The sequence below is a fragment of the Phyllostomus discolor genome, chromosome 2, assembly GCF_004126475.2.
Source record: "Phyllostomus discolor isolate MPI-MPIP mPhyDis1 chromosome 2, mPhyDis1.pri.v3, whole genome shotgun sequence".
NCBI classification, from domain to species: Eukaryota; Metazoa; Chordata; class Mammalia; order Chiroptera; family Phyllostomidae; genus Phyllostomus; species Phyllostomus discolor.
Genome location: NC_040904.2, coordinates 26,170,025 through 26,195,257, shown reverse-complemented (window position 1 = coordinate 26,195,257; position 25,233 = coordinate 26,170,025). Strand labels below are relative to the sequence as shown.

The 25,233-nt window shown below is 48.8% G+C and overlaps 1 protein-coding gene across 2 annotated transcripts in view; it reads left to right on the top strand.

Annotated features, from left to right (window-relative positions):
• Nucleotides 1–2,237: 2,237 nt before the first annotated feature.
• LOC114491063 overlaps nucleotides 2,238–25,233 on the top strand; it is a 36,061-nt gene continuing 13,065 nt past the window's right edge. Inside the window, exons 1-12 of one of the 2 annotated variants that reach the window (XM_036017611.1) lie at nucleotides 2,238–2,442; nucleotides 10,874–10,905; nucleotides 13,306–13,350; nucleotides 15,958–15,999; nucleotides 16,317–16,346; nucleotides 20,068–20,112; nucleotides 20,503–20,550; nucleotides 20,720–20,766; nucleotides 20,870–20,919; nucleotides 21,195–21,412; nucleotides 21,518–21,768; nucleotides 23,969–24,103. In XM_036017611.1, coding sequence (XP_035873504.1) covers nucleotides 2,411–2,442; nucleotides 10,874–10,905; nucleotides 13,306–13,350; nucleotides 15,958–15,999; nucleotides 16,317–16,346; nucleotides 20,068–20,112; nucleotides 20,503–20,550; nucleotides 20,720–20,766; nucleotides 20,870–20,919; nucleotides 21,195–21,412; nucleotides 21,518–21,768; nucleotides 23,969–24,103 — 975 coding nt within the window. In that variant the 5' untranslated portion in view covers nucleotides 2,238–2,410. Of the gene's footprint in view, nucleotides 2,443–10,873; nucleotides 10,906–13,305; nucleotides 13,351–15,954; nucleotides 16,000–16,316; nucleotides 16,347–20,067; nucleotides 20,113–20,502; nucleotides 20,551–20,719; nucleotides 20,767–20,869; nucleotides 20,920–21,194; nucleotides 21,413–21,517; nucleotides 21,769–23,968; nucleotides 24,104–25,233 lie in introns of both variants that reach the window. The other variant, XM_028505223.2, reaches the window with a different exon arrangement.

The window sequence follows — 25,233 nt, the reverse complement described above, 5'->3', positions numbered from 1 at the left end:
TTAAATATTTAAAAAATATGAGCAGGGCAGCAAGTATTAAGACTTTTTCTTCTATGGGAGATGCCCAAGACTGGGACAGAGAATGACAGATGGAACCGATCCACCTCTGTCACCTCATCATCTCATTTCCTTGGAATAGCAAGGAGAATTGGCAACACTGTGTAAATTGTTCTTTCTTCCTATTTTGCATAGTAGGGTTGAATTTATTGTTAAAAGTACAAATGATGCGATCCACTGCACTAACTATAGGATCTTGCTTCCAGTTTGTATATTTATTTATTGTTGTGTAACAAATTATCCTCAAATTTAGCAGTTTAAAACAGCAAACAGTTATTATTTCATAGTTTGTGTGTGCCAGGAATCTGGACGTGGCTTAGCTGGGTGTTTGCTGCTCAAGGTCTTTTGTGAGATCGCCAAGCTGTCTACCAAGGCCGAAGTCATCCAGACTCATCCATACAGTTGTTTCCAGGCTTTAGTTCTTACAGGCTGTTGGATCAACAGCCTCAGTTCTTTGTGGGCCTCAGTTGCTTGTCATACCAGGCAGGCCTTCTGGAAGCCAAGGGAGAATTTAAGGAAGGAGAGAATGGTCAAGTGAGTCAGTGGCATATGGAAAAGGGTACCTCAGTCTAGCAGCTGCAAGCTCACTGGAGAGTGGGGAGTGAGTGAGGAACCATGCCACAAAATTGGCTGAGAAGCAAATAGGAGGGAGGGAAAGGAAGACAGGGCCAGTAGATCCCAATCCAGGGTCCGTAACAGGTGCTGGGTTGGTTCACCTGGGGAGCTTATAAAAAATATTCAATTCTTTAGAGTTAATAACACTGTATTGTATATTTGAAAGTTGCTGACAGAATAGATCTTAAAAGTTTTCATTATAAGAAAAGAAAAAATTGCAACTGTGTGGTGTTGAATATTAACCAGACTCATTGTGGTGACCATTTCTATATATAATATATCTATATCTACTTATCCTATATCTATCTATTTATCTATCTATATCAAGTCATTGCATTGTACCCCAGAAACTGTTATATGTCAATTATATCTCAATTTTTAAAATATCAGTTCCTAGGACACCCCACAATTTTTTTTCAAGGAGACTGAAGTTGAGAAAAGTTAAATTACTTGTTCAAATTCCTAGAATAGGGCAGAGCTGGGGTCAGAAGTGAGGCTCCTCTGGACAGGCAAAGTTGCCTTGAGTAAGGGACACGCTAGCCTGGCCCTCGGCAAACCCATGTGGGCATGGCTCTCCACTGAGAGCAGGGTGGCCCTACACAGACAAGTAAACAATCATGCTGAAAAACCGGGTGAAACACAGTGCACCGTGAGGGTCACCAACAGTCTAAGCAGAGGTTCTGGCACTGTCCTGCACATTGTCACCAAGGATTTTTATTTTATTTTTAGAGGGCAGGGGGAGGTAGGGAGACAGGGAGAGAAACATCAGTATGTGATTGCCTCTCGAACGCTCCCAACTGGGATCCTGGCCTGAAGCCCAGGGATTCGCTCTGATTGGGAATCTAACCTGAGACCTTTCGATTTAAAGCCCAACTCTCAATCCACTGAGCTACACCAGCCAGGGCACCTGGGATTTTTAAAAATACCTATGCTTGCGTCGCACTCCACTGATTACATTGGTCTGGGACAACCATTGGTCTGGAATAACATTCCAGGCATCCCAATTATAAAAGAAAAAAAAGAAAAAAAAAAGAACTCCCTGGGTTACTTAATTTGCAGCAAATTTTAGGAACCACTGGTTTAATTCATCCATCTTTACATGTTGGGGAGGGGGTAGGGGAATCACACAACTCTTTAATCCAATGAGGGCTGTTGTCCCTCATTCTACAGACTTGCATTTAGATAAAAAAATCTGGCATAGAATTTCAAGGGATTTACAGATCCTTTAAAAGAGAATCTGGAAACCCCTATGGAGCGGGTGTTTGTGGTCCTCAGCAAAAATCCCCAGATACGGGAGTATCCAGGTCCAATCAGTGTGACAGGAGCGCCCTGTCCCCTCCAGAATGGCACTGGCCCTTCTCCTTCACAGAAGCCTCGGCGTTAGTGTCACCCAGAGGAGTTCCCACAGGCGAGGGTTCTGACCCGCAGCGGCGGCGCGGAGGTAGCGTGTGACCGTGCACGCGCGTGCCTCCAGCGAGCTTGCGTTTCCGTTAAGGGAGCCAGGGCCGCCTCAGGCTGCGGCCGCAGATGCGCGCCCAGCGCCCCACCCGCCCAGTCCCCTCCCCCGGCAGCTCTCGCTCGCCTCCCGCTCGCTAGCCTTCCCCTTTCCCACCCCCGGCAGCGTCGGCCGCCTCCGGGTGCGCAGAGCAGCGCTCCGCACGCGAGCCCCTCCTGCAGCGGAGCCGAGCGTGGCGAGCGCCGGGGGTGCGTGGTGCTCCCTCCCAGCCGCCGAGCAACCATGAGCCGCGGCGCGATGGCCCCGGAGAGCAGGTGAGCGCAGCCGCAGGGCTGGGGGGCGCGGGGAGTGGTCGGAAGGAGAAAGGGCAGAGCGGGGTGAGGGGGTGGGGCGCAGCTGGGCCCAACATCGCCGCGTGCCGAAGGAGCCTTTCCGTAGCACCGGGACACCGGGCTCTGCCCCTGCCGTTGACCACGTGGGGCGAGGGGCTCCACTGCCGCCCTGCATCCCAGCTCTGGGCCTTCAAACAAAGAGCCCTTCGACGGCGGCACCTGCACCACGTGCGGTACGGAGCACCGGGAGGTGATACGCCCTCTGCCCGACCGCGACCCCTTATCCGTCGCCAGGGCTCGGAGGTCGCACCAGGGTAGGGTAGGCGGCTCCGGGGTCGCGCGCAGGTGCCCGCGCGAGAGGCGGTGGCGCGCGGCGCGGTAGGGCGGGGGGTAGGGCCGGAAGGCGGGGCCTGGGGGCGGCGCTGCGTCCCCAGCAGCCGCGGCTTTTCCCTCGCTGGCCACCCTGCAGCGCAGCCACCGCCGCAGGTGAGCGCGGTTTGTTCACATCCTGGGGTAGGCGGGGGTGAGGTGAGGTGGGGTCGGGAGGGCGGAGGAGGGTCGCATGGCTTTGCATCCTTCGCCCTCCGTGGTGAAATCGCGCCCTTCCCGCCTTTGTGGGTGACTTCCCTCACGAGGCCCAGCTTCTGTTGTCCTCATTTGCCCCCGGCGCTTGGGCTTCATGTCTCCGGAGTCCCTGCGCCCTCTGTACCTGGAGGAGGACTTGGACCCCGACCAGGTGATCACCGTTGGCACTCTGGCCCCCGACTTGTAAATAGTTTGAGTGGAGGGCAGGGTTAGTTCCCTGAATGCCCCCCTTTGCCCATGTGAAGGTCTCCCCCTTACCCGTCAGCCCCTCACCTCCCAAGTGGCACTAACACAGTGTCTTCCCTACAGAACTTTCTGCTTGAAGGATTTCTGCTATTACTGTAAAAGTGCGTCAGTCATCAGTGTCCCACAGAATTTTAAAAGCAGCTTTTACATGAGAATGTTTATTAGGAACTATTTTGGGAAAGCTCTAATAGTGTCGTGGGCTGTCCTGTCCCCCAGAGGTACCCACTGCCCTCTGCAAAAGCAGGCTTTTGCCATTGGAAGTAGTGTTTCAGCAAAAGACACGTGATGGGTGGTTTGTAAAAGATATCCTTTCAGTAATGTTGCAGTAAGTGCTGGGAGGAAGTGCACCCAAAACAGAAACACTTAGCAAAGATTCAGAATCTTTAGAGAATTTACGTTTGGGACAGTCACAAACTGCCAAACAAAAGCTTTTGTAGAAATAACTAGAAGAAGAAGAGAATGCCAAGGTTAACAGTTTCCTACTTCAGTTATTGGTAGATCATTAAACATTTGGCCCAGCTTCTCTCAGGGTGGAGGAAGTTTTTTTTTCTTGTGTTTTTTTTTTTCTTTAAAACACTGTTGCAATCAGGAAGATGGACTATAAAATGTCTTTTTTTTTTCTTTCTTGCTGTTAGGAGCATGAATAAAACCACACTGGGACATGAACTGAGTTTACTTTGAACATTAAACACTCTTCCGAGAGGTGTCACTCAACAGCAAGGCTTGTGAATTATTCTTAAAGAGAACTTCTCTAAAGTTTTTCCTTAAAAAAATGATAGAAACAGGAAGTGTGAATTGAAAGATAGTACGTGAAGTCAGCACAGCTATTTACACAAACAGAACTAATCAAACCCTCCAGGTGGCTCAGAATAACCAGCCCTTCTAGTATAGCTTTTAGGGGGTAGACCCTCCCCACCCCTCTCCATCAATGCTGGTTAGTTCACCCTCTCATCTTCTGGTCTCTGCAGGGAGAATGTGGCCAATGTGCCGTAATTATAAAAGGCCCTCCAGATGTTTGCTACTGTCGCTTGTAATTTTTGGTAGCTGCACAATATACCACTCTGATTAGCCATTCCCACATTTTATAGCTGGTTAAGCTGTTATTACAGATTTCTTAAGTATTGAGGACTAGAGACTCTATGGTACACCTAACTATGTACCATATCTGGTCATTTATTTGCCCGATGAACTTTTTTTTTTTCTAGTGTAAACTACATGCCAGACAATGTGTTGGATGCTGGGGATGTGGGATCTTTGGCTGCACACATACACTTACACTCACACTCATATGAAGCAAGGCAGTGCAATGACACTTTTAATTCAGTTGTATATCAAACGTTGGCTCAGGGAGGAGGGTAGGGAAGGGATCCCTTCTAATGGGTCGAGTAGAAGTTCCCTGCCCCTGCCCCCGCCCCCACCCCACCTGCCCTTGCAGCCCCAGCCCAGGTGAGCTCTCCTTGTCATACCCTGGCAATTAGGATTGCTTTCTCTTCCCATGTCGTCGTCCTCTTCTTCCTCTCCTTGTCCTCACTGCTGGGTATGTCCCTGCTGTCTCCCTGTTTCCTGCCAGCCTCGTTTCAGCCCTTTTCCTTCCTGGCCCCACTTCCCTTTGGAGTGCATTATGCAGAGATCTTGTGGACACTTATGGGAAGGAAGAAGGGAGTGAGCCTAAAACTGCCCCTCCTCATTCCTGCCGACCCACTGCCGCCCTTTAGGCCATGTCCCCAATGCAGTCAGCCTTTCACCTTGCCCCACTACCGCCAGGGGCGCTCTCCATTCAGAACCACAGACCATAGCCATAAGATGGCATCCATCATGGGCGAGTTGGTTGGAAGTGGTGATGTTCAGGTGTTTAGAAAAGAAACTGGCTGATGATGGGAAACCAGCCTGGCTCGGGAAGTGTCCCCTAAGGGGATCGATGGCTGGCAGCTGAGGGTTTCTGCCTCTCTCCAGCCTGCCCCTCCTGCCCCCCACCTTCCCCTGGTTAGTCCCCGATCCACCCCAGCACCTGGTCCCAGAGGTTCAGCCGTGAGGAGGTCCTTCCATCCTGGCCGGTATGGAGATGGCTCTGTTGTTGGCTTCCAGGGTGTGACTCTGAGTGAAGGCTGTTTTCCTGAAGCACGCTTTAAAGTTAACTCACCTCCTGAGAGGGATTTCTCATCTAGTCGACTTCTTGAGCAGAGTAGACTGGAGTATGGGGCCTGGGAGAGTGAGGTTTTCTTTAGGAAAGTGCTTGGGCCTTTAGGACTCACTGAGGCACCGTCTGAACCTGCAGATTGCCAGGGGGTCACACAGGGTCAGGCGGTCCCTGTGTGTCTCCATGGATGATGTTGAAGACAGCAGATTCTGGGTCCTGGGATCCTGTGCTACTGACTTCCTCCCCTGCTCTCAAGTGTCAGTTACTCCGGGAGACTGCCCAGCAGACTGAGGGGTTGCCATCGGTGGCGTGGTCACACAGTCAGGGTTTCTCCACTTCCTCTCTCCCCCTGACCACTCCTCTTTCCTCCTGTTCCTGGATCTTGAGTAGGTCTTCCTGCCTCACACAGGATTGCACTCCTGTCCACCTGCCCCCACCCCCAGCAATTCTTCCTGCTTGTCCTCTGGGGCTCAGCTTAAATGTCCCCTCCCCATTTCCTCAGTCTTAACCGAGTTCTCTTGTCCTCTCTCAAAGCACTTTCTGTTTCAGATGTAGGAAGAGTCTTCCCCATCAGGCTGACGGTGTCTCTGGCGGCTTCTCGAAGGCACAGACCCAGTTGCTTTGTTCACTGGTGCCTGGCACACAGTCCGTACGTGTTCGTTAAATAAATGATAACGCGAAGCAGGAGGCGGAGACACGTTGTAAGATTGCCTCTGCTTATACCTTGCTGTGTGACCTTGGGTAATTTATTCACTTGACCTCTCCTAGAGTCCCATCACCCCTCTGTGAAATAATTAACTAGACTTGGAAGGTCTTGTAGGTCCCTTGTAGGTTTCAGGTTTCTCTGACACGGTCCTGTTTGGGGTGTGGAGGCACTCTGAAAATGCAGGACGGCCTTGGCGTTGTAGTTTAACTGGCCTTGTAGTTAGTTACGTGCCTGTCTTCTCAGCATCAGAGCTCAGTGCTTCCCAGTTCAGCGTAGCCTGTTCCAAGCTAATGCTGTAGCTTACGTTTGTTTTTATTTTGCTTTTCCTGCATCATATACATTTATTTTCTGATTTGTCTTCCATTAGTGTGCCTCTTGGGGACAAGGTTCATGTGTCATATGTTTTATATGCGCCCCCACTTAGAGTAGCACCTGTTAACGTGGTAAATAGTTAGGTGTTTGTTAATTTGAGTTTATGAAAGAGATCTGCCTTGCAGAGAATACTGCTTTCATTGACAGTGTGCTCCGGGAAGTGTAGCTACTAGGTGATTATACAGATTAACTCTAGTTTGTGACTAATATAAGTAGACTCTTTTTCACTTTCTTTAACTCATTTATGGCTTATTTTCTAGAGGACCTATTTACTTCTTTTACCCTTTTCTAGAGGGTAAAAGAAGTAAAACACTACTGGGTTTACTCAGGTGAGAAATCAGGTAGAGGAGGATTAGGGGCCTCTTATGATTTAATTATGCCTGATAACTTTCTGTTAGTCCCCGTGATGTAACTCTAGCTGAGAATTACCTCCACAGGCAGTGGGAGCCTCAGGAAGAGAGCCTGGTAAGCGTTCGGCTCTTATAAAACGTACTGGCAAAAGCTTGGGCATTGCAGTCAGGTGGGCCGGCATTTTTGGATGCGTTCCCCAAGATTTTGGGGCCTTACTTCCTCATCTGTAAAGCGGGGATAACACTGGTTCACCAGAAAGGTTGTTGTGATGAGCTAATTGGTAGAAGCCAAGTCCTTGGCTTAGTTTCGGGCTTCCGGCACACAGTAAACATTGAGTGAATACTGGCTACGATCACATTACGGTTTTGTTTTTACTTTGGGCATTGTTAAAAATCTTTAGCTGGAGAATTATGACTTACTGAGCCAGGTCTGAGTGAACTCATTCTGACACCTGCTCCCAGCCTGTCCACGCTGCACAAAGTGAAGCCGTGGTGCCTGGTGCCGAGATGGGAGAAAAGGCTCTCTCCGAGATCAGAATAAAGGCTCCCTCCGCGATCAGAATCGCTGAGTTCCGGTTCGAGCTCCCTGCTTCGCCAGCCTGTGTGGCTTCGGCCAGCGGGTTCCACAGCTCTGAGATGGGGTGTCCGCGTCTGCACGTGGGGGTGGCAGTGCTTGCCCTGCATTCTTGGCAGTTACCGGGAGGAGCTGGAGCGACCGGTGGGTTTGGAAGCGCTTTGCGCTTTGGAAGCGCTGACATGCTGTGTCTGCCTGAGGGTTTGGTTTTGCTCTAGGTTTTCATTTCGCTGCAGCCGGGACTTAATTCCAGCCATAACTTTTTTGTTTTACTCATTTGCACCTATTTTAATATAATCCACATTTTCCAACAAACATGTAATAAATACCCTCATTTAATATTACCCCCTTGAAGTCTTAAGCTTGTTCTTTAAATCCTATTGTGGCTCAGAGGTTTTACTGCGCCGGGGTGCAGGGTCCCCTCCTACTAAGGGGAGGGTATGGTGGGGTCTGGAAGCTGATAGGCATGGAGTTACACTCGGTAATAATGATGGGATCCCGATCAAAATTAAGGAGTTTTAAGGACTATTAAGTAAATGTCCACGCCTACTGATCTCTAGGCTCGAAATCACACTGTGAGCATTTGGAACAGGTGCTCTCTCTCCAGGGTTGCCGTGACTTTCCTTGTAACACTCCACGTGGGAAAAGGAGAAAGGCAGAGACCATGGGAACTAGCATCCAGGGCATGGCAAGGGCCCTGTGGGTCCTGCGGGACCTGCTTCCTCCACCTGCCTGTACAAGGGGGCAGGGACCCCGTCTCACGGGTGGGCTTCTGCTCATCAGGTCTGAGCCCATCCCCCTACACTGCCAGGTGTTTGGTGCAGAGAGCTGGCCGTCATCCTCGCAGCCTCACTAACCTTGTTTTGTACACCACTTACTGTCATCTACTTCAGGGAGAAAATAAACGTTTTGTACAGAGGTTTCTGGGCTTTAGCAGAGGGTCTAGTATCTAAGCAGGTGTGTACATGTCTGGAAAGAGAGATAAGCAGCTGCAGAAAGGGGATTATGAGAGTGCCAGTTCAGAGAAAAATGCTCTTTTGTCCCTGGGGACACAGCAGTGGGTTTTAGCAGACATATTTTGTAAAATAAGAATGGCTAACTCTCAATCCATGTTCTCATAATTACTGTACAGTTGAACGGCATAGTAACTGCATTGTGAAGGGTGCGAGTCCAGAGGAAAAGACGTGTAACGGTTGGTTTGTTCTTTTATGCATTTCATCAGGGGCCATATTTTACCCTTTTTCAGTTTCTTGAAGCATTTCCCAATTTCAGGTTCACTGACACTTTCTGACCTTTTGAATAGGAACTCAGGATTAAAAAACAAGGATTTAGGTCTGAAAATGAGAATACATATATTTCCTAAGATCATGAAACTTGGGCAATTCCATTTACTGGGAAAATTTACCAATATGGTATCTTGAGTCAAGGAGGCTTACAAAATCTGGGGGTTCCCTACTAATGTAGGCAAAGAATGGAAAGAGCAAGCACTTTGCAACTTTTGCTGTTTTCTTCCTCAGTTTATTTTTTTTTACAAAACTGAGGAAGAAATTTGGATTTGGGGGTGAAGTGGTGGGGAGTGAGGGAAGACATGGTACCAGGCAAGTATGTGGACTTTGAAGTCATAGTGGCTTAGGGTCAAGTGCATCCTTTTTTAATTTATTAGCTGTGTGACCTTGAGGAACTTAGTTAACCTCTCTGAGCCTCGGTCTGTGTATTTGCAGTAGCCTTCATAGGCTTATGAAGATGATTAAAGTGCTAAAATAAAGCTTTTCAACCCCCATAAATGCAGGTAACACCATTGTTGTTTTCTTCCTGTCTTTTCATTTATCCATCAAAGACTTCTGATTCAGTGGGCCCAGAAAAAGTATTTTTAGTGGGCATCCGGTAATAGAATTCTAATGGTCCTCAGACCACATCTTCTGAAATGCTGTTCGTAAAGGGTGAGTAGGAGTTCGGGCATCAAGGGGGAGGGCAGGGCTGTCACTTATGTGCACACACAACTCCCGGGGCACCCCAGCATCACAGCGCATGTCCACAGAGCACCCATTGTTGGAGTGCTGACCTGCAAGGCTACAGGCAGTGACCTTGGGGGCTTTGCAGAGAGTAGTGTGTGTGTGTGTGTGTGTGAGTGTGTGTGACAGGTAGGGTGTGCTTGGGACACCCAAGATCTTCCCCTTTGAGGGAGCAGGGTGGAGGTCCTCGCATGCCATGCCAAGGCACTGAGGCTTTAGCCAGGACACAGTGAGAAGCCACCGAAGGGTAAGCAGAGCCGTGATTAAACCGTGCTGATGGTCTCGTGAGGGATGTGTTGCGAGAGAGACTGCAGGCAGGTCCGAAAATTGGGAGGAAGTTAGACTCAACCCACCAGGTGAGAGCCAACGGGAGAGGGAGAAGGAAAGAGAGAGGAGAGAGCGCCTGAACTGAGGCAGGAACAGTGCATGTTGAGAGGGGACAGATATGAGAGGTGTGCGGGGGGAGGCTCAGTGACCCCTGGTCTCAGGCCCCTGGAACTCGGAGAAGAGACCTGAGAAGGAGGTAAAGGTCTGGGATGTGAAGCCTTGGCATGAAGGTGAGCACCAAGGCAGTGAGGAGCAGTAAGAGGAGGGTGCGTAATGTGATTTTGGGTCAAGTCAGTCTCCCCAGGAGGGAGATGGAGCAGGGGAGAGAAGAGGGGCCCCTGAGGCAGGGGTGGTGGGAGCAGACCGAGTGAGAGGGGCCTGGAGGACAGGGAGAGGTCCCAGGCGCATTGGGTCTGCAGGGCAGGAGTCGCTGGCTGTTCTAGCTGAGTGGTTTCGGTCACATGGGAGAGCAGAAGGCAGGCGGCTTTGAGTCTAGGCGAGAATGAAAAGGGGGAACATGGAACGGGGTTTTTCTGGGAGCCTGGCTGGAGGAGGGTGGAGAGGGTTCAGGCAGTGGTGAGGGTGGCACACAAGCCCGGAGAGGGACCTTGTGGTTAAGTGGGAGCTCTCTGAGCCTTTCATTTCTCAGGCGTGCTGACGCTGAGGGGAGAGGCCAGAGAAGCAGAGTGCATAGGCCCGGGAGAGGAGGGGGTCCCCGGAGAGGCTCTCAGTGGAGCCAGGTGGAGGGGCTGGAGGCCGGTGCAGGATGGGCGATTAGGACTGTCTTCGGGAGCCAGGAGCCAGGATGGCTGATGGCTGGGCAGGGACGTGCACTTTGATGAACCTGGGATCGTGTGCTGGCAGCTCCTGGGGGTATACTGGGACTAGGGGTTCAAGGGCACACTCAATAAGTTCCCCGTATCTGTGCGGTTTGCACTCAGGCTGCGGAGACTAAGGGGGGACACGAAGACCATTGAGGGGTGGGGGGAGTTTTTTGGTCTGCAGCATTTCTGGAGAAACAATGCAATGATTATTTCAAAGGTTTTCATAATTATGTATAAAATTAGTATCAGTTTCTAAAGCTGATTTTCTTTTCTTGTCTAGTGATGATCACATCGCCTCTTCAGGAGAAAAAGGTATGGTACTCGAAGTCAATGTTATCGAAAAGCTCTTGAAACATTTGCAGTTGAGAAAATGATTTCTTCATTAATTTAACTTACTGGTTGCCATTGCTTTGTTACAATCATGCATTCAGTGACTTGTGAAATGTATGAAAATAGTCATTAGGTTAGGGTGATGGGATATGACACTTTTTTAGACTTTTAAGATTATTTTTCAACAGATATTTTAAAAGATGACATGTGAAGAATTTGGGCCTTTGTAACTTTTCACGACTTGATAATAGAATGCACATTCTCTTATATCTCATTCCTTTTAAACTCTGTGTCTAATGTTTTTAACTTTATTTCAAATTAATGATGTAAGTTTAGTGAAGTGTTACTATCAACTGAATTCTATAAATTTCCCATGCATAAAAACTAGGTGTTATCTTTAATACCTGAGTGTGATCATCAGTTGTATTCACTTCAGGAAAATAGCAACACGCTTCTCTCCCTGAGTCCGGGCCAGATAAGAACTCCCATGTGAAAGGAATGAATTGGGCCCGCACCTGGGTCTGGAGGGGGCTGCTGGGGGACGGGCCCTTTTTGACTGGAGTTGCGCGTTGGGGAAGTCCGTAAACCGTGTGTGGGGCCGTATTTCTTGCTTTGGCCCCTTCTTCCTGTCCCATCGGCCACTCGGGAGGGTGGTCCTGAGGCTGCTGCAGGCAGCGCTCTGTCACTTGATGGCAGACTGACATGGAAACCTTCTTAGCCCATTGTCAGGCCGTCTTTTGCAAGTTCTGTTTCCCTCTGTGGTTCATCTTTTCAGTGTGGCCTAATAACCTGCCTAAGAAAAGTATCCTGATCAAAATCCAGTAAAGGATTCCGAATCTAGTAAAGGACTCCGTAGTGTTGGGCTGGCGCGTGCAGGGTGTGGGGATGCCGTGCGTGTGTCACGGCTGCGTCCGACCTGGCGGGCTTTTCTGCTGCATGGTGCAGGTGCCGACCTGAACCTCCCGCCGCAGTGCACGCGTCCCTCGCTTCGGTATGGCCCCTGTTTCCGTCTGCCTCAGCTGCCTCTCCCTCGTTTCACCTCGGGCTTGTTTCAGCTCAGCCAGATTCGTGAGCTTGGTCTCAGCTCATGAGCCTTCGTCTTCTGTGATCAGTCTTGGTTTCTCTCTTGGACCAGGAAAATATTGGCCTAATTTCGTCTCTATTGTGATTTCTTGTAGTGATTTGTCTAATGCACAGCTACTCCTTGCCCTCACGACTACAGTAACGACTACAGCTTACAGCTGTTTTCTGGGGGCATGGGTTTCCTCCTAACTTCTGTGAAGTGCCCCTCGCACAGTAGTAGGCACTAAGTCATTGTTTATAGAATTGAGGGGACAGTGGCCTCTGGCCAAGCCCAGAGCAATGAGTCAACCGGTTGAGAAGCTTCTGTTGCTCACCAGCCCAGGGTGGATGGGTGCTCCAGGTGTGAGGGAGATGGAAGACCGCTGGGTCCTGGTCTTTGGGGCAGCCTCGTGGAGCATGGCATCAACAGAGGCACAGGGTGTGGTGACTGAGGAGCAGTCCCTTCCATGCACAGAGACGCTGTTGCTTTAGTTAACACTGGAGGTGACTTCAGCAACCCCTTCATCTCCCTTGTCTATAGTAGCTTCATTCCCGTGCCCACTCACCCTGGCCGAGACTCTCTCCACTTCATGCCTGGGTCTCTGCAGTGGGAGCCCAGCATGAGTGAGGCGCTCTGGAGTCCAGTCCACCCTGAACATCAGAGCCCACCAGTAGCCACCAACATTGGGGACCACTGAGGCCCACTCCAGTTGAAACTCTTATGTCACCTGCGTCTTCATGTCTTTTTGTGTCCAAGAACCATTGGGGCTGCCAGTTCTCCCTGGTTGCATTCCAGGCCTGGTCTGGTCTTAGCGAACCCTGCCAACTGCAGAGTCTTAGCTGCAGCCCGTTGGTGTTTGCCTGGTATTGGAAGCACCATTGTCTGCCCTTCAGTTACCAAATCTTGAAACCAGGTGCTGTTTTTTCTTCCTGGTGTCCAGTTACTCAATCGCCAGGGATGTTTTTAGGGTGCTGCTGAGCTGATCACAGAAACAATACAGCTAATTTGGCACAAAATTCAGACTTTACCAGGGAACCCACCCAATATAAATCTAAACCTCAAGCTTGTTGGCTTTCTGTTCTCCTTCTGCTGGAAAGGCTTGAGGTTTCTTGGTCTAAATCTCTCTTTCCCCGGAGAATAGGCATCATTTGCATCATTTCAACATGCAAGGCTGCCGTGGGTATAACGAAGTGATTTAATTTATAGCAGAGAGTGCTTCTGTGTTGTTGGTTTAGTGGCTTTTACTGAAAAACAACATGATGTTTTATTTTATGCTTGTTTTTACACTCATAAACATTTCTTTCTTTCTCAACATTTAGATTGCCCGAGCTCCCACCTAGATACTTCAAAGGACTCTAAATCAGGTAAGGGATGTGATTAATATTGGTAAATGCCCCAGTGAAATTTTTATAAAATAACCAATTCATAGCACGATAAATTAAAGTTTATTTTTCTGATTCACCACAAACAATCTGAGTAAAAGGTAGGGACTTCTGTCTTTCTATTTGAAAGAGTTGACTAAATTTTAAAGTTTTATGATTTCCTATTCTCATGAAATGAATCACTTTAAAGTTTGGTGATAAAGCTGTACTTAGTGAAACTGAGAATTTATCTGATGAGATATAAGATAAATTAGGTCATTTTTAGAGTGGCCACTCTAACCTAGTACACTGTCCTCTGTGAGCCCAGCTGGGTGGTGGACATTTGGCTGGGGTAGCCTGGGAGGCTTCCCAGAGGAGGTGATAAATTGGAGTCACAGAGCAGAAGTGGGGAAGAGTTGCCTTAATTCAGGAGACTTGCAGGTGCAAAGGCCCTGAAGTGGGGAAGTGTACAGTGCTGCTCCAGCGTCTGAAGCAGGTCGGATGACTGGAACCAGAGAATAAAGGCTCTACCTCTGGAGCTGCCCCTTGCACAAATGTGAGAAGGCTTTAGTGCTTTGGAGTAACAGGATTGGCCAGTGCCAGTCACAGAAGTTTAGGAATGAGTGTGACCTATTAGTGAAAACAGCTAAACAAGCACCTGTTGTGTGCCAGGCCCTAAGCTGGCCACTCTTCACAGTTGGGTCTCCGTGGGTACCTAGGAGCCCTGCGGGTAGGTCTGGGGACAGGTTCCCAGGCAGTGGGAAGGCATCTTTGTGGGCATGGAGGAAGGAGTGGCAGTCATCCAGGGTATGAGTTTGGGAGGAGGGGCATGGCTAAGATGGGTTGATTCTAGGCCAGTGGTTCTCAACCCAGACTACATTGGAGGCCTTAAAAAACACTGCTGTGTAGGCCTCACCCGAGACCAGCTAAATCGGAACCTCTGAGGAAGGACAGAGTCCCAGGCACGGGTGTGTTTAGAGAGCTTCCCAGGTGATTCCAACGTGCAGCCGCGGCTGAGACCACCACCCTGTGCTGCCAGCCCCGGGGCACAGGGCCATCGCCTTGCTTTCCCACCTCGGTCCCCGCACAGTGCCTGCCTCCCTTGCTCTTAGGCGTCTGCTCGAACATGAACTTCCTCCCGCTCCCCCTCACCCCCACATCCCACCAGTCTGCACCTTCTGGGGGTGGAGCAGCCTAAGTAATGATAAGCGTGCGTGTAAGTGTAACCACATGGTTAGGAACTGGAAGCTTGGGTCAGACCGCCTGAGTGGAAGTGCTCGCTGCAGACTTCCTGGGGAAGCGGGGTGACTGCCGTGGTCTTGCATTAACTGGCTCCAGCCTGTCTCATCGGGCGGTTCTGAGCATGAATGCGTAAATACATGCAAAGCACTGTCACATCTCTATGTAGAATATATAGATACATGTGTAAAATGAGTAAATACACATAAATGATTAAATACATGTACAGTGCCTGGCACATAGTGAACACTCTAAAAAAGCTTCAATTAGCTGCTCTTATTATTGTCCTCATGATTCTCAAGTCTTTTCATTCCTCTGTGTACCTGTTGCCAGGCCTTGGCCTGGTTGTGCATAGTTCTGTGTAGCGAGGGCAAATTGGAAAATAATGCTGATTGCTTTCCATGTCTTTGCTCATTGACTCCTGATCCTGAGGAGGCTGAGGCTGCAGTGGGGGACTCATCCACCTGTTCTGGAACGTGACAGTCTGTCCCTCTCCAAGAGATGACACCAGGCATGGGGGTGAAGGAGACAGTGCTGCCACCTACCCCCGACAACCTGCAACCCCACCCTATGCCATCCTTCTTGTGTGTCACCCCTTCTAGAGCTCCGTTTCCTTATGGGGTCAGCCAGGAGAGGCCCAGGGTGCCCCCTGGAGGGGGGGGCGCTGACTAATAGCCTTGGGGGTAGGGCTGTCAATGGAAAAGAGGCTGGGAAGGGGTGTGGGGCCAGAGGCATTGGTAGTTGGGGGTGGGAGGTGGAGAGGAGCCTGGAGGCAAGTGGAGGGCACTCAGGGAGGTAGGAGGAGAGTGTGGGCAGGAGGAAGGCCGTGTGAGTCTGGGGTGGGCAGGCCTTTGGGGACAGCAGGGAAGATAGCCCAGACTAGGTGTCTGATTGCAGTACGTGGAGGTGCTGCGTTGGGGGTGAGGGAGTGAAGGGAGCATTCTTGGGAACCACTCTTCAGTAGTGGTTGAACAGCATGGACTAAGTTTGTCCTGTGCTTCAGTGAAGTGGCATCCATACTCCAGGAGACTGTGCTGTTGTGGCATTGAACTTGTGCCTAGGAACCTTGTACAAGTGCAGGGGCAAGATGGGAAGCAGTTGGGGCAGGCCAGGGCCGGGTGGGACTTGGGTGATACCCAGATAAACTGATTGCAGGCAGAGTGTGAGCTGAGATCATATTTAAATGTTTCTTTTATCGATTTCCAAAGAAGAATAAGCCCCCTTGTATGTGAACCAGACTAGTTTTGGACTTGAGAGTTGACCATAAGAAGAAATTAGTAGAGTTTTGGATCTGTTTTATAATATGTATAATTTAAGCAGCTCCTACTTTTTACTCGTTGGGTACTTGACTGGCATGTTTTTATTCAGGAGACGACGACAGCAGTTCTGAGAGCAGTGCTGAAAGTGACTCTGGTAAGTAGTAAATGCATCTGTTTCCTTAATTCAGGCAAGACATATAAGCCTTGATTTTTATTTTAAAGTAATGCACACATCAGGTATCACTTGAGGACATGTTAATTCCTAGCATGGTTGTGTAAAGTACCGAAAAAGCACTTACATGGGAATTAATTCGAGTTGGCAAGCAAAGTGGCAAAACAGGATGAGCTCGAGAAGAAAGACAGGAAATGGTTGCCGTTGGTGAAAAGCAAACATTGTACCTATTCTCCCAGGAGCCTGTGTTTCCTTTTTAGCTGTCGTGAGCCTGACTTAGACCCTTTTTTATTTCACAGATAATGAGGAGCCAGAAACAGAAAAAACAAGTGAGTATATCCTTCCTCTGCATTTTGTCTGTTGTGGTCGAAAGGAAGAAAGAGAAGGCCAGCGTTCGGGGTTTTTAAGTTGCAAGTTGCTTGTTGACGACCTCTTTCTGTGCAGAACCGAGTTAAACAGTAGGCAGCTTCTACGCATTTTGAAAATCTGAACTCACTACCCTTGGGACGCAGGGGCTGTGTTCTCTGCCCTGATAATGAAGTCCCCGCATGTGAGGGTCTCTGCTCCTACGGTTTCCCTAAGGAGAGAAGATTGAGAGACCAAATCCAACGTGCAGTGCGGCTGCAAGCGGAGCTGGCTTCCTTCCGTGGTTGCCGCTCACAGATTACCGCGGAGCGAACCACTGGCTGCAGGAAATGTTGTGCCTGTGGCTGGTTGGAAGTTTCTGGCTTGCTGTTCTGGTTATCTGTGAGCCACCTGAGTACGACACCACTTTGTTGAAGGCCATAGATTCTAGATATAAAATGTGGTTTGCGTCTAAAGTTTTGTAAGTGACTAAGCTTATGTTTTACCTGATTTGATTATACTGCAGGATTTTGTCCCCGGGTCTTAGAGTGTGATCTGCCCCTGAGCGCAGACACTCGGCAGGGCAGTCGGAGGGCTTGTTTGTGACACTTCAGATAGGTGAAGTCTCTTCACTCAGAAGCCTGCCTGTGTGTAATTCGATCTGCAGTTTCCCAGTGGGGATCTCTGAAGGCGGTTGTAAGCTCCTTGCAATCCTGTTAGGTATTGATGAGAACCTGTAATTACCGTATTTTGCTGTGTATATCGGGCACTTTTGCACCCAAATTTTTGAGGGAAAAATAAGGATGCGCGTTATACGTGAGTAGTACTAATGAAAATTTCTTGTACCTTGTATCTGTTCTCATAATTATTTGTTACATAAAATTTCTTGTACTATCATATGTTCAAAAATCAATGCAAAAATTCCTTTATAATACAAAAAACAAGTATCTAAATATAACTAAACAAAAAATTGAACTAAAAAAAATCAAAACCTAAGAAGGTTTTGAGGCCTAAGAAGATTTTTTTTCCTGAAAGTTTGGGTCAAAAGCATGGGTGCCCATTATACCTGGGAATGCCTCGTACACAGCAAAACAGTATCTCCGTGTTACCCTCGTGGGGCAGCCGTTACGTTCTGATTCCCAGAAGGAGAACATGTGAAGCAGCCCTCCCACCCCCAGTCCTCCCTCTGTGTACACTAATGGATCGCCTCACCCTTCAAAAGGTGGTTGCAAGTCCAGCCTCCGTAGGTTGGATCAGGGTGGAAATTAAAGCAGAACGCCGCATACTGGGGTCCCATCTTTGTTGTGTCTGGCTGCTGACTGGGTAAACGGCCCTGGGGACCGAGGCCTGAGGCAGGACTTTTCCCGTCCAGAAGCCAGGTCTGGGCCAGGGCAGGCAACCCTGCTGGGAGGCATTTGGAGTCAGCAAACAAAGCCGGAGATAGGCTCAGAATCGGGTGGCAGGCTGGGGTCAGGGCGTGTGTGGGGCAGGGGCCAGCTGGCCTTGGCCCTTGGCTGGGTTAGACACCTCAGTGTCCTTTGGCAGGGAAAGTGCTCTGACATCTGTGGGCACAGGATGCTTGTTCTCAGAGCCCCAGGTTTGTGCAAAGGGCCCTGCCTTCCCCCCAGGAGTACCATATTTGTGAAAAGGCCTGTTGTTATTTCCCACACTGGTCAGATGGAGGGGGAGGGGCGTCACCCCTGGGATGCTTGCCTCTGTGTGGGCTGGCTGGGTCTGCGGCCTACCCATCCTCCTTGTGATTGGATGTGACCCTGCTCACGGGCCTGAGCTCTGAGGGCCTCTGAGTCAGATAGGTTGAAGAGAAGCTGTGGCTTCTAGGTTGGGGAGAATTGCATCAGTTTCTCTGCTTTGGCTGGGGAGAACTGGTTGAAGACTGTGTTCGCCTGCTGCTTAGGATTCTCTAGCCTCCTTTCCTGTCTTTGCTCCCAAGGCAAACAGCGAGACAGCAAAACATGGGCTGTGGATAAAACACAGTGTAGGTGTCATGACATGAAATAATTTAGAATTTAATGATCCTTTAAAGACAGCGGCTGAGGAAATCTGGTTGGCGGGTGTGTGGGGCAGGACTTGGGTCAGTATTTCAGAGCCTTTTCATCTACCGTATTCTGAGTCCAGGATCTGAATACTCTCAGTCCCCCTTTGCCGTTCATGTTGTTGCTGTGTTTGAAGTTGGTTCTCTCCTGCAGCCCAGCTCTTGGGACCCCAGCTGCTCTGCTGGTCCAGAGATCAGGCGGCTGGTGTGACGGGGCTGGAGCTCCGCCCTAGGGGAGGGACTGCACCTTCTGGGCACTGGTGGCGAGTGCAATAGGACCTTACCCACATGTTGAGGAGTGTCTGTGCTACCCCTAGGGCAGGGGTGTCAAACTCATTTTCACCCGGGGCCACATCAGCCTCATGGTTGCCTTCAAAGGGCCGGATGTAATTTTAGGACTGTGTAACTGTAACTACTCCTTAACAGCTAAGCGAGAGCTTGGCACTTGGTGCTGCGGCTGGGTAGAAATAAGGGCCGGATGAAACAAGGTGGAGGGCCGGATTCGGTCCGAGGGCCTTGTGTTTGCCATCTGTGCCCTAGGGTGACCCTCCCAAAGGTTGCCCAGATCCTTAAAGTATAAAACCAAGCATTTGACCCCAGGCAACAAGGTTGTTGTCTGCTTTAGAATTCTTGAGTCTTTCAGTGTTTCCTACCCATCACCAAAGCAAAAAGTAGTTAATAACAGGTAACACACACTGAGGGCTTGCTGAGTGCCAGGCGCAGTCCCTGCCTGTGATTAAGTTTCCTAACTTTGTTGGGGGGGGGTGGTGTTATTTCAGTCCCCATTTCACAGATGAGGAACAAGTGAGGCGGGGGAGACTTGGTCACAGAACTAGAGCGCCCGAGGTCATGCGCCAGGGGCCGGTGTAGGTAACAGGAAAATGCAGCGCTGTTCCCGTTCGTAGTACACTTTCTGGATTATGTTATTCTGGTCACTCAGAAAATAGTCACTGAGCACCTACGAGGCCGAGACCCTAGCGATACAGTCCTCAGGAAGCATACAGTTCCAGCGGGGAGACAGCCAGGACGCAGAAAAGCTAAAACGTAGAGTGCCCTGTAGGGCGGGGGGTGGGGTGGGGTGGGGTGGGGTGCTGAAGGAAAATGAAGGGGGAGGAGTGAGTGCATCAGCTAGGCCCTGTTTCAGGGGTGCCAGCAGGAAAGCCTCTCTGATAAGGCGACACTTGAGCAGAGACCTCAAGGGTGTGAGGGGGTGAGCAACATAATTTGAGGGAGGAGGCGGACAGCGCAAAGGCCCTGCCTGAGTCAGGGGTGAACTTTGCTGTGGAGAAGTGGCCGGGAGTGACTGGAGGGCCCCGTCAGGTAGGTGGGCTGGATCCTGTGGGGCCTCAAGCCCCATGGAAGGAGTCTACATGCCGAGTCAGAGTCTCTTACAAACTATATCTCACCTCAGATTCCAGTTTATGCCGGACATCAGATGCCACTCCCTTTCTCACTTCCAAGCTGATCTCTGTCAAACTCTCCAATAGCCTGGAGGGCTGGTGCCAGCCAAACCACATCTTGGGGATAAGGACTCCGGCTTAGTTCCTGACTCCGGGGTGCTCCCCCTGAGAAGTGGGCCTGGGCGGGTGAGGAGTAACTAATGTGAGATGGTTCCGGGGCACCTGTGCCCTAAGCCCTTCTTGTCTCCGCAGATGGGGAACTAGGAGAGTCTTCCGCCGAGGGCGCCTCCTGCCGGGGTAAGAGCAGGCAGTGTGCTTGCCCTCCTCCTTAGTCCTGTTCACCCCCTCCCCCCACCCCCTGCTGCGTGGTAGAGGAGGGCAGGAGGGTCAGGGTGAAGGGTGGGGAGAGCCGTGGCTGCTGTATTCAAACATCAGGTAAAAAATTACGGGCCACACTGGGGTAGGTTGAAGTCTGAGTCACATTCAAACTTATTTTCATGCATTAGACCTCCCGTGTGATTCACAGATAGGATAATAGGCCACGTGCCTTTGAATTGACTCACAGAGACGTTTAATGTAAGTGTAAAGTTCCCATTGGTGGTGAAGCTGAAGGTATGTGTTTAAGTAGTAGGCGATTTACCCTGTGATTGCCTTGTGCCAATATATGTGCACTGGTGTCTTTAACAGCTGAAGAACGGGAGAATAAAGAATTGCCCACACATCATGTAAATTCAGGTATTAACTTCGGTTTTCCAAAACTTTCTTTTAAATATCATTATTGCTGAAGGGCATATGCCTTGCGATTTTATTATCTGGGTATATCATATGTATTTATTTAAAAATTTTTTGAGAATGGCAATAACATTGATATAAAAATAAAGTAAACCTTTTCTCTATTATTTAGAATTTATTAAAATTGAACCTCACTGTGAACACTGTAATGCTGAAAATGTAAGTATCTTTTAATTATAAAATGTGATTCTCTAACTTGCTATATTTAAGCAAACATTTATTGATACATCACTTATATATTACATGTGTACTTTTTCTCCAGAAACACAATGAACAAGTGACACCCAGACTTCTTTCCAGGGGGCACTTTTTGTAAGTAATCGTGAATACAGTAGGCTTGTTATCATCGCTAACTTAATTTTCTGCATGAATAGAACCCCGGTTAGGAGAAACAACAGAATAGCGTAACTGATTTCACACATTTTATGTAATTACTCAGATTGGTTTCTTTGATAACGATGCTTCTTCAAAATGCTATAGAGTTTCCATAATGCTTTTGAATGAAACTAGAAACATAAATGATTTTAGGAAGTCCTCTCCTAACCAAACATTAGGACTGAACAGGTGTTCTCATCTGTCCAACGCAGACTGAAGCTGGACTCAGAGGGGATTTATGAGTGCACAGAAACTGGGCTGATATTCGAGGTTAACAGAAAAGTTGACATCAAGTATTGCGTTTTGTCCTGGAGCAAATACGCAGACCTGGTGGTTAAGCCCTGGGTTGTTGGCGGACCCTTGTTTGACGTTAAGTGCGACCCAGCCGCTCTCACCTCCATTGAGTTTCCACATTTCCTCTGCCTGGGGCGTAAGTACTTCTTTGCCAAAATTGTAATGATTGTGTGCACGTGTGTGTGTGTGCGCACCACCCCTGTGACACCTGGAACACTAACTGACCTTCATGTTTTAACAGACCACGAGGCCAACATGACGTTCAAAGTCTTACACGTTCAGAGTTCTGGGGCCTCGTTGGAATGTACTGTGGATCATTCTTCGAGCCATGTCAAGTGGCACGTGAGCTCTCTGTCACCCGTGGGGCCTGTCATTCAGAGTGAAGGAACGTTATTCCACCACGGGGCTGTGATTCTGTACAAAGTCGTCGACCAGAATCCATCCTTGTCTTTTCGCGTGTACGTAGTAACCAATAACAACTCCTTCGTCCAGGTAAAGCCAATAAGCACGAATAATAACTTTTGATTATTTTGTGTTCAAACATGGCACCACATTCAGGTGCGGGTCTGATTTGGCACTTACCTGCAGGGGTTAGGGCCTCAGTGCTAGGGGGGCCCCGAGTCCTCAGATCCATGGAGTGCGGTCGTCTGTACGTGCAAAGAGCATCAAGAAGACCACAGATAGGGAGACAGCTCTGCAGAGGTGGGGTTGGCGCAGACAAGCAGGGCCGGCCTTGGAGAGGGCTGCCTGGTAGATGGCTGAGGCCGGCGGTTTTTTGTAGCACTGCTACTCAGAAGGTGGTCTAGGAACCGGGGGACCAGGACCTTGTGTATCGGCAGGGAGCTTGTTAAAATTTTAGCACACTCTCAGCCCCACCCCGGCCCTACAGACTGAGTGCCTGCTCTTGGCAGGAATCCCCGGGGATTCGCACATATTTTAGTGTGAGACCCACCTGTTCCAGACTATCCTGGGGAGACATTTGAGGTCTCTGGGTCAAGTATAGGGCGACTTGCGATTTCTCCTTGGCCTGAAGGTCCTCAGATGAAATGGGCCTCCTGGGTTAACTCATTTCTTTCAGAGCACTGTTTTGGATAAAAATTGATCTATAGTTCATGGGTTCAACATTTTGGGTTTTACAACAGCAAACACCCATGAATCACCTGTTTTGCTTGAGGGAAGTGGGTGGGGGGATTTGGGTATTCACAGTGGTTCAGTTTCTAGAATGTGGAACGAGGCTGTGGTGCCAGGCCCCTTTTCTGAATCCCTATATCGAGTAAGAGCAGCCTGAGTCAGAGAGTTACTGAATCGAAGGTAAATGAACCTCCCTTCATACTTGTAGCCACTGTCGGCTCACTGTCGGCTCGCTGGTAATGCTGTAGCAGATGGAGGAAACGGTGACTCAGAATTACACTTTCAGAGTTCAGATCAGGGTTTGACATCAGTTAAAAGTATAAGTATTAAAAAATACAAAACCATTATTCTATTATTATTATTATTTATTAATAATTATTAATAATTTATTATTATTTATTACTATTTATTATTATCTGTTATTCTATTGATAATAGAATGTGCCGAGTGATGGGTTCTAGTTTGAGTTCCAGAATTTACATTGAACTGTCTGCTCTTAATGTTTTAGGCTGTAGTATTTCCTCATCTTTAAAAATATAAATTACACTCATTAGAATGATCAATATGTGAGAGTTTAAACCGTAAGGAGTAGGCTTTTGGATTCTTCCTAAGAAGGTAAAATCTGTTTCCTGTAATCTCACTAAAGGTAACATGTTCAGTTGGGAAGCTGGTCTTCGAAATGGTATAAAAACAGTCCCATCTAAAGTATAATTAGCATAGCTTTGGAATAAATACTGTTATTTAATAACTCTGTATTTTTAGAAGTGAGTGCAGTTAGTTCATGAGAAGGGCTCCGTCATCCCTGCCTGCAGGAAGCTGGGGGAGGAGCTTCGCATCCGGGCACGTGGGTGCCGCCAGGAGGAAGGGCGCACAGCCCAGTGCAGACAGCTCCTCCTTCCAGGCGGGTGTTTGGTGCCTACACTCTTCTTCTTGGGTTGATTTTTTTCCCCCTATGTGGGAAAAGATTTTCTTGAACTTTGCCTTCAGGAAAGGTACATTTCATCTCAGCTGTGCAGCTGCTTTTCTAAGAGGATCTGGGCTGGAGGCTGCTGCAGCCTGTTTGGGCCATCCAAACCATGCCTACAAAGTCAGTGTCCCCTCTGGAGCCACGTCAGAGGGATCGCTGTGAACACAAGGGGGGAAACGAAGGGCTGGGCAGGAACGAGCTGAGTAAACTGGAACTGAACTCAGTAAAACAGTTGCTTTCTGCCCCCACGGTGGGCATGCAATTAGTACAAATGTATAATGCTCACGCTAACTTAGTTTTCTCATATCCTTCCGAAGCAAGAAGCAAACGGTTGGTGCCCCACAGGCTGTTTCGGTTGCTTTTGGCCGGAGGGCTTTTGCGGAAGATGTGTGGAGACCTGGCAGGCTGCAGTGCGCCTCCAGGCACCTGGGCCTCCGGTGTGTCCTTGGAGAGCCCAGCGGGAGTCAGCCAGCCTGCGCTGCCGCTACGTAGGAGGAAATGAAGACCGTGCAGCCTGGCACTGCACGGCTCGGTCTCTGTTTCCTACAGTTGCTGCTGATGCATTTCTAAACCAAAGCCTGCTTCCGTCTGCAGGATATTTTCACGTCTGTAAAGAAGTCTGCGAAGAAGTTCATGAAAATCGACAAGCCTCCTGTTTGCCTGAAGCCGCTGCAGAGTGGGAAGAAGTACAAACTGATCAGTGAGCCGGAGGCCGACATCACCCCGGAGGTCTGTATTCTAAAAACCTCACCTGCGGGAGCGGCGGGGGTGTATATATATCTCTTAGCTATGGTATTTCGAGGACCTCAAAAGAATCCATTTAGTTCTCATTTTTTTACTTCTTATTCATACAAAAACAGTTGTTTTGCTCATCTTGTAGCTTGTTCCAAAGATACTGTTGCATTTAAGGGTTAGTCTGCAACCATTGCAAAGGTAGATTAGCCAAGCTTTTCCCTTTTAAAAGGTTTTACATTTTCTCGAATGTTTTATTAAATGCTTCAAATAGTGTTAATGTCAAAGGAATAAAAAAACTCAAGTTTAATTTTAAGTTACAGGGCATCAAAGGTTAATGGACAGGAATGGCTAACAAGGGTTTTGGGGCTTTTCTTACTGGAAGGCATTTGGAAGATAGTGATGGGAACACAGTGCCACTTAGACTTAACTTTATTGTATGCACAATTGCATTTTTAAGTGATTCCAGTTTCTCATAAATGACTAAGTTATTTTTAAAACTTATTTTCATTATGTGCTCTGAATGTGCACCATAGCTTAACCAGCCTAGACATCTGTGTGGGAATCTCTTTTGTACGTCTCTTTCAGTTTCTTTTGTTGTATACGAAAAGTTGACAACATCTTTTGATTCTATTATAGTGAAATACGAAGCAGGAGAGAGGGCTAATTGTAATGGTCTGTGTCGCACTATTTTATTGTATTACTGGGGCCCAGTGCCCTTTGAAGCAATCAGGTTGGTCAGTCGTCCATAACTTTTGAATGCAGACTGTCTTGTTCTATTTTAAAGGGTCTCTTTTTTGTACCCAATGTCATTTGAGCCTTACAGCGGGGCAGCTAGTGTGTAAAGCAGGCAGGTGATTTAGTCACACCCCTGGGTAGCAGGAGAGTATAGCCTGGAGCCCCAGCTGCCCTTGGCTTTAGTGATGATACCATGGTCTTATCACTGATTCTGAGATTGATTCTCAGCCCGTCCAAGCTGATTGAGCTGTAGCAGGTGGAACATCAACGTAATCACAAGAAGCAGACTGTAGCCTTGTTGAGGAGGTGGGGTTCGATTTGAAGGGTTTGCTCAGGACAGCGATTCTTGGCCTTTGCTGCACAGTGGAATTCCCTGAGGGGCTTTGAAG